The following is an 8,953-nucleotide window of genomic DNA, read 5'->3' as shown; positions in this document are numbered from 1 at the left end:
ATCTATGTCAGCTCCACTGGTTCAATGGTTCAACAATTCTAGTGGTGACCAGTTGGATTTCAGCCAATTAATATTTATAAACTTATGATTTATATTTTTTTATATTGCTTTGTTTTTGTTTATGTAAACTCTGTATATTTTTAAATGTTTTTATCGTACATGTTGTGAGCCGCTCAGAGTAGACGATTTTGGCAACTGGTCTTGGGAGTGGTGGTCGTCTCATATATATATATATATATATATATATGTATGTATGTATGTATGTATGTATGTATGTATGTATGTATGTATGTATGTATGTATGTATGTATGTATGTATGTATGTATATGTATGTATATGTATATATGTATGTATATATATATATCTTACATCTATGTTCTGCTTTTTCTTCAAAGCAGCACATGTGTCTGCCCTCCTTATTCATATTGACCAGATAGGCGGGATATAAATAGAATAAATAAAATAAATAAATAAAATAAATCCTGACAACAACTGTGAGAGGTAAATCAGCCTCGCCCAAGCCCACCCAGTAAGCTTCACAAATGCATGGGGATTTGAACCCAGGTCTTCTGAATTCAAGTTCAGCATTCTAACCATGACACCACCCTTCAAGAACAAAGCAGCACAGAGCTGAAGTAAAGCAGAGACTTCTTACACATGCTACAGCTTGTAATCAACTGATATGAACTACAGGGCCCACTGGCTTTACCTTCCCCAATATTTTTCTTAAGGAGATGTAGGTTTACAATTTACCAAGAGAAAGGTTGTAGTGGATGAAATTTACAGGCAAACACAGACTGCTACTTGCAAATGTACAAAGCTTTGCCACTGATTTAAGGAAAAGGAAAGGGGGAACTGCAACAAGAAAAGTAAAGGCGCTGCGGGCTAAACCGCAGAAGCCTTTGTGTGCTGCAGGGTCAGAAGACCAGCAGTCGTAAGATCGAATCCACGTGACAGAGTGAGCTCCCGTCGCTTTGCCCCAGCTCCTGCCAACCTAGCAGTTTGAAAGCTTGTAAATGCGAGTAGATAAATAGGTACCACCTCGGTGGGAAGGTAAAAACGGTGTTCCCTAGTCACGCTGGCCACGTGACAACGGAAACTGTCTTCCGACAAGCGCTGGCTCTACGGCTTGAAAACGGGATGAGCACCGTCCCCTAGAGTCGGACACAGCTGGACAAAAAATGTCAAGGGGAACCTTCACTTCCTTCACAAAACAGAGGCACTCACAGGAAACACACTTTGAGGGTGGAGAGCAACTTCCCAAGAACCAGCTGACCATGTGGAAAAGTCCTCAGTGAACTGTGCCATCTCAACATGGCATGGAGGTCTTGACTGCTGCATGCACATGCTTGATCTGTGACCGGGCAGGCTCACACAAAGCAGATGCAAACACAGTACCATCACCTACACTTTTAAAAGCTGCATGCAAGGTTTCATACATTTAAAAGAAAGTTATCCTGAAATGGGGGAGGGGCAGGAAAAAAGAAAGGAAAGAAGTGGGAAAAAAGGACGGGGTTACGGAAGGTAGAGGGTGTGCATATTATCCTCTAATTGTGTTAAAGTCATGGGATAGAACGGAGGAAGATTGAAGAGATGCTGCTTTTATGATAAAAAGCAATGTACAGAGCTGGACAGCAGACACTTGTTGAAAAATGTTGGTTTGTATCCAGTTAGGTAGACTACAATGGAAATTTCCTCTCTGACTATGGAGACTGCAGGAGAACTCAAGTGAGACAGAAAATTGTCCAGAAGAGGCTGCCAGAGGCCCTGCTTCCCAGTCTCCTAACTGACTAGAGCATTCTTTAGAAAGAGGAGGGCCAGAACAGAATGAGAAACATGTCAATGAACTTTGCCTCCACTTTTCAAACTTCTTTGGTATCCACAGCCAAAAAAAAAACCAACCAAACAAAAACAAGCATGTACTCCTTGTGGTGAAATACGCACTCCCCACACTTCAGAAACTCTTGCATTTCCCCCCCACAGAGTAAGGTTCAACTTCTTCTTTTGAAGACTAGATAGGATATTCATAAAACAACTTTTAGTAGTTGCTGAGGGCTGGGTCGTGACAGTTCAAGCACGGCCTTCCTGCGTGGGAAATTATGACAGAGGTCCTTGGCCATGTAAACAAGCTGGGCAGTGGCGTCAGTAGCAGGGGCTGCTGCTAAGAGGGCTACTCCTCAATTTTCTCACAGCACCACTTCAGAATGTGAACAGAGGAAAATTTACCACCTCCTTCTTTAAAAAGAAAGCATAAGAGGGAGATTAACTTTGAAGTCATATCTGTTTCCCAAGCTATTTTGGTTTAGGGTTAGAGAAAACTAGGTTATGACTGCATGAAAAGCATATTCAACTAGCTCTGTGAAAATTAATTAGGACTAAAAAACTTGCTAGAGGAGAAGCAATTAACATGCTGCAAACTCATTTTCTTAAAACGGAAATCAACTTTTGTCTACTTCCAAAGACCCTGACACCGTATCTGTATCTTTTCTGAAAGGGAGAAATTTCTTTGAAAATATATAAGTCATTCTCTCTCCTCTCAGCTGCTGATCAAACCTGCTCAGTAAAAATGCTCTGAACAGGCAAGTTGTAATACAGCCGTGGTTTATTTCCGTCAGAGGTTGACTGCTGGAGTGTGAAAGAAACTCATTAAAAATCTCTCACTGTGATCCTGCAATGGAATGAAAAAAGAGGGTGAAAAAGAAAATACTTAATGAAGGGTACCTTTAGCCTGAAGCTACATTCATATTCAGTATATTCTTCCCCCCCCTCCAGAATCCTATTTTACTAAGCAATTAAAAGAGAGCAATTAGTCATGGAAACACCACTCATATTGGTCATATTGGGGGAATGACTATGTTAACACTTATTTCTTACTAATATTGTGAAAGTACAAGGAGAATTGACCATACAAAAAAAAGGGGGGTAGGGAACTTCTTACCTTAGTCTTAAAACAAGATTCACAGCACAGGGAACTTCACCATATTCATCGCTAACAGCAGGCTGAGTCTAATTTTATTTTAAAAGAAAGGGCAGTTCATATTTACAACAGTTTCAGCAATACATCATTCCTCAAGAACATTACATTTTATAAATCAAGGTGGGATCTCTTTAAAGTAGCTTTCCCACTTGACTGTAAAGTAACCAACAATTTCAGCCTAAGACCAGATGTAACAGTTGCACAAATAAAGGAGGCCAGTTTTAATTTATTCCCCATGCTAATTGAATAAACTTTGAAGAGTCTTTGCTTTAACACATATCCATATCTTAAGGTGGCCATATTAACTATGCTGAACGTTGATTCAACAGGACAATAGATTTATTGAGAAAACACCTAATGGACCTTGTTTGTATCTCCATCAGGTAACACATATTGTTATTGACTTACAGCAGCATAATCACAATATCTGGTAGTAACTATCAGAAACAGGAATACAATTTTCTAGGACCCATTTTTTCTCAAGGTTAATACATATATCTCACTTTGCAAGGCTAATACTAGGACTGAACATCCAGTGGATGATGAAAAAGGATGCATCATCACACATTTTCTGATTTTATTGATGGCATGCTAAATCTGGGTAAATTGCAAACTGGGACTGTGAGGAAACTACTGTGAGATTATTTTAGTAAATGCCAAATATAACTCGATCTACTTGGATCAGAGAATCACGACACCAAAGTGATTACCAAAATTGGCTCTCAAATCTATCTAATCAGTCCAGATCTGCTTAATTTCAACAGAGACTATGTACCTGAGAACCTTTTATAGATAGATTCTGTATTTGATCAGGGATATTGCTGGAATTCATGGAAATCTGTTTAAAAGATTAAAAAAATATTAAAAGCAGGAAGCATTTATTTTCATGCAGCAACACAGCAAAATTACAAGGAGTAATTTAAAAACCAAATGGGGAAGAATCACCACAAAAGTTTTAACCCAATAGTTAGGTCCAAAGAGCAGACCCCATTGAATCCAGGAACACCTGGTAGGTTGACACTAATAATAAATTTCATTGATTCAATGGGTCTGCTCTAGCCGACACTGGTTGGATTTAGGTCAGTGGGTTCTTTCCAACACTGTCCTTTTGGGCACAGAAAGCTCTTTAATCCAGCTGGGACTTCTGTGAATGGGACAGGGAAGAAAACAATTCTCACACATTCCCATTTTTCCCCACAGCCTCCCAACTACCAGTTCCAATGCCATTCTGGGAGCAGACAAGGTCACCCGAGGTCCGGCATGCCATTTGGATGTGAGGATCGCACCAAATGGCATACCAAAGTTCTCTGCAACCTCTAGGGACCTAATTGAAACCGATCCAGCCATTTGTAGACAAGCCTTTGGAAAAGGTGGCATTAAGAAGAGAATATATCCTTCTTAGCAGTACTAACAAGAGTATAACTTTAATGATTAATGAACTTATGTCTAGTTTTTTTCTTTATCTAGCAGCCTAGTTTTTCAAAACAGTGTTTAAAAATCTACATTTGACCACTGCCTCATATTTTCTGCTCCTGTACTGTTGAGAAGAGCAAACCTAGAGGTGCAAACTGTTAAATGCTGCTGCTGGTTACTAACTCCAAAGTGATACAGTTCTTATAGACAAAAATCATTAAACATTAGTCACCTACTCAAAATGTAAGAGAAGTAAACACAATGATTTACCTCAGCATTCTCTTCTTCTTTTACTCTTCGTGACTAGAAGACAAGCATCCATAGTTACTAACTGCAAATTAAGTGCCAAAACAAAGATTGTTCAAAGATTGTGAGGTACTGCAGCCACACAGTTTCAAGACTTGCCTTTTCTTGAGAAAAAGCAGCTTTGCCCTCTTCACTTTTCTCATCCATTTCATCATCACTCCACTCCCAATCTCCATCTTCCGTCTTGTGCAGGTGGCCGCTGGAACCGGGTACTCTTCTAACCTAACAAAAGCATAAGAACAGAATTATTTCCCCACTGCATTTCTCTGAAGTTCTTTTGTTTTTGTTTTTTGCTTTGAGGACTAGACAAACTGCAAGCAAGAAGTATTTATTTACATTTCGATCCCTCAGTGTTTATCCTACAGACTATTAAAGGCTTACAGAGTTATCCTGACTCACATCTCTTTCATAGTCCTTTCCATGCTAGCACTTGACTTTTAAAAATAAGTTACAGATAAGCAAGAAAGGCTTTATAGGACTCTACTCTTTGAAATTCAAGAGAACCAAATGTGTGCTTCTTAATCACCCGAAGAGTAATTACCTCGAGTTTAAAATAACCTTGAAAAGCTTACAAATAACTACATCCTTAGTCATCTGCATGAAGCAAGAATGGCCTCCAAATGAACAGGTGTTGGTTTGCATAACATATCTAACGTCCAAAAAAACATCACACAAGCCCAGTGCACGCTGGCAGTGCCTTCATTTCATGTCAGAAACCTTCTCTCTGTCTACACCAAGAGCCTGACTGTGCAGTGCCCTCCAGATGCCACAGTGACCCACAAGTCAACCTGTGTTCCCATGTTCCATTTGCTTCCTCGAAGCTGCTCCTCAACTGGATAACTGAACCGTGGAAAGACGAGTGAAATGCAAAAGACATTTAGTGAATCCTTCACCATTTGCCTCTAAGGGAACTTTAAGACAGAACAGGCATGGCCACAGGGCCACGATTTATATATATGAGGCCAAGAGATGAGGTGTTTGTTGTTGGTTTGGTTGGGTTTTCCTGCGCTCGTTTTGTGGATTTATATATGCAAAGCTGGTTTGCAAGATTTTAGGATCTTATGATAACTACTTCAGAACCAGCAACAGTGAATTTTTAAATAAACATATAATGTTGCATATTCTTTGGGTACAGGAATAGGAAGGGTGCCCCTTTTGAAGTTGCCACTTGTCCGGATTACTTCTCTCCTCTTCGACAGAAAGAGCTAGACATTCTGCTTCTGTACCTACTGACTTTCAAAGCCACCAGAAGTCAACCAAGGCTAAATGCACTCTTCTTACAGAAGAGTGTGCACTTAAGGAGCTGTAGCAACAGCTGTATGATGCCTAGTTTCAGGAAACGAGCCAAGAATATTCTAAAACTGCTTCCCCCCCCCCCCCGCCTCAGGGTTTGAGCTTTTCAGGGAGTGGAAATGATGTTGGCCTCAGCCTCAGTCTGGGGGAGAAAGCCTGGGAAGGTGAAGATGAGGGAAACAAAGAGGTTGCCCTTATAGATCGGAATTCATACAAGATATTCCTAGGTTGTTGCATTCTCAGCTCACTGAGGGATGGATGCTGTTCTCTGAAATGAACTCAGCTACTGGTTCCTGTAGGGCAGTGGGTTAGCTTGGGTTCAGAAAGTCCTCTTGCCCTGGGCAAGGGGGCATCTCTTGCGGCCCCTACAGAACCTGTAGGTTCCCTGTACGGTAAAAGCAAAAGAAAAGTTAGCCACCAACCTCTCTAGGTAGGTGCTTAAAGTGCTTGCTTGCCCTGCCAGCATTGAGGACAAAAACCAGACAACACATTAAATGAGTTGTCACATTTACATTAAAAAAATAAAAACAGCTGAAAGGGATGCGATCCATACTGCTGTGAGGGAAGAGACTTAAACCTTTCATTTCATGCCAAGTTTGGAATGAAAACATCTCCTTATCCAAGATGCTACTCAGTTTCAAAATGGAAGTGGAAAAGAATTCCACTAGTAAGACAACATGGGGTATGCCAAGTCTTTAAAGCATGATACTTGCATTAGGTTATGGCTATTTCATTATTGTTTCAAAAAAATGAGATAATATACACAATTATGCATTTAGTAATAATATATCTTTCTAAGTTTAGCCCTTAATCTCTTCACCTCTCTCTCTTCCTTCATGACATATGCACTTCAGCCTGAAGCACTTCTGGCTGTCCTATTGACCACATAGATATTAAACATCTGGGGAGTAAAAATTCCAAGCATGTTCTCTGTTTGACTTCCCACTTCCACCCATTTATTTGTGCCTCAAGCAACTTTATTATAAGTAAAGAAAAAAAGCCATAAAGAGAGAGGAACAACTGGCAACACAAAAGAATTCTAGAAGACCATGGAACAGCATTTTGGCCTCCCCGGACATATTTATATCTTTTCTAAGTAGCTGCAGCTGACATTAACATTTAAAATATATTAAATTCAAGTCAGAAAGGTACCAGAATAACACCCTGATGATTGGGCAAATGCACAGGGAGATCCAGTCCACTGTTTCTTAACCTTTGTTACTCAGATGTTTTTGGACTGCAGCTCCCAGAAGCCTTCACCATCAGCTCTGCTGGCTGAGGTTTCTGGGAGTTGCAGTTCAAAAACACCTGAGTAACAAAGGTTAAGAACCACTGCAGTAGACCCTAGGTTCCCAACCTTTGTTACTCGGATGTTTTTGAACTGCAACTCCCAGAAACCTCAGCCAGCACAGTTGGTGGTGAAGGCTTCTGGGAGTTGCAGTCCACAACTCCTGAGTAAGTCAAGGCTGAGAACCAGTGCAGTAGACTAATGCAATGTAACTGCATATTATAATTAAATAATAAGACACAATAATAATACCACGCTCCAATTTCAAAATCTTATTAATTTCAGAGAGACAGGCATGTGGGTATGTTTTAGCAACAACAAACACAAAAGCATGAAAAAAGATAGTGGCACATTTAAGATTTATTTTATTGGTCAAAACCCTATTGGAGTTCCACCCATGTGCATGATAAATTCACTCATGTAAATTAGCTGCAGATAACTGTGGTTAATTGACAGAATACCAGATGTGTGCTGGGCATGCAGCTGGCCACAAAATCAGGTGGTGCCTGACATGCAACTGAGATTTGATCAGTAAGCAGTAGCAGATTTTGCTATTCCTTTTGCACATGTGTAAGGCTAGTGTGCACCTACTTGAATTGCAATCCACTTCTTCAGACACGTGGACCACAATATGTAACCACAAACATATAATGTACATGGTGCAGAACTGTAAGTGGAGCCAAGTGTGCGGATGGGACCAGGTAGAATGGTAGTGGCACATGAATACCTGAAAATAGGCTTTCAAGGTGACAGTGCCATTGCAAACACTGGTAGTGATCATCATTCAATGATCTTGGCAGGTGTTTTTAGACTATGACTAAGCCTAATTGATCTCCCTGGCCAAAATTCTGAGAACTCACAAGTTGATACAGAGCATTGAACAATAATCAGATGATGCAAAGAATCTATGCATTCTTTTCTTCTTTCTTTAATTAATGAATTTGAGAGAAAACTTGGCAGCAGGGGTGGGAGGAAAACATAAAGCATGACATGGCTTGTAATAAAGCATACGTTGTATGATTACATGATAAACATTCCATATTAAGAAAAGAAATAAAAAATGATAGTTATTGGTGCCCCCGTCTCACTTTCCAAAATTATGAACTACAAATTCTTTTTATATTACGTATCTTCTTAACAAACATTTCAAGATGACTGAAGAATCCTGAAGCTTTCCAATTCATATATCCTCCGAGCCAAAAATTTACCTACTAACCCAGAACCAATCACTCTCCCTTAGCCAAACCGACCTCACAGAGTTGTTGCGAAGATAAAGAGGAAGAAGGATGATTGTATGCAGTATTCTGAACCACAACAAAGAAAGATGGCAATAAAATTGTACAAAGAATAAACTGCACTCTCAAAGAAGATGAATAGAATTTGGGAAGTTAAAGCAACTTTGAGGTTTGTGGCACCTTAAAAGACTAGCATCATGGACTGCTATTCATGAAAACATATGCCAATAAAACTTCTTAGTCTTTAAGGTGTCACAAGGCTATTAGCATGAGTATTTTAAATGAATAGAATCAAAATTCTGCAGCCATTGTTAATATTCCCTTTTTTCTCTAAGTTAGAGATTGGAAAAAATTAGTTTCATTTTCCTCTCACTCAAAAGTCTAAATGTCAAGTTAGTTCCGTTTTAGACATAAAGGAAATTGGTAAATCCTTCAAAAAT

At 39.7% G+C, this 8,953-nt stretch overlaps 1 protein-coding gene and 1 long non-coding RNA gene across 5 annotated transcripts in view; both read right to left on the bottom strand.

Annotated features, from left to right (window-relative positions):
- LOC144589585 (uncharacterized) overlaps positions 1 to 8,953 on the bottom strand; it is a 284,446-nt gene that overhangs the window by 128,042 nt on the left and 147,451 nt on the right. The gene's annotated exons all lie outside the window — the stretch shown is intronic.
- Positions 1 to 8,953, bottom strand: part of STK39 (serine/threonine kinase 39) — a 132,702-nt gene that overhangs the window by 37,918 nt on the left and 85,831 nt on the right. For 3 of the 4 annotated variants that reach the window (XR_012081552.2, XR_012081553.2, XM_072981813.2), the window contains exons 11-14: positions 4,797 to 4,919; positions 4,662 to 4,694; positions 3,754 to 3,816; positions 2,940 to 3,007 (exon numbers count right to left, since the gene is read on the bottom strand). Coding sequence is in view for 2 of the 4 variants with exons in the window: in XM_072981813.2 (XP_072837914.1) it covers positions 2,940 to 3,007; positions 3,754 to 3,816; positions 4,662 to 4,694; positions 4,797 to 4,919 (287 nt within the window). In the remaining 2 variants the exon portion in view is untranslated. Of the gene's footprint in view, positions 1 to 1,564; positions 2,670 to 2,939; positions 3,008 to 3,753; positions 3,817 to 4,661; positions 4,695 to 4,796; positions 4,920 to 8,953 lie in introns of those variants that run through there. The other variant, XM_072981822.2, reaches the window with a different exon arrangement.

This window comes from Pogona vitticeps, chromosome 1 (genome assembly GCF_051106095.1).
Source record: "Pogona vitticeps strain Pit_001003342236 chromosome 1, PviZW2.1, whole genome shotgun sequence".
NCBI lineage: Eukaryota > Metazoa > Chordata > Lepidosauria > Squamata > Agamidae > Pogona > Pogona vitticeps.
This window is presented reverse-complemented; position numbering and strand designations above follow the sequence as displayed.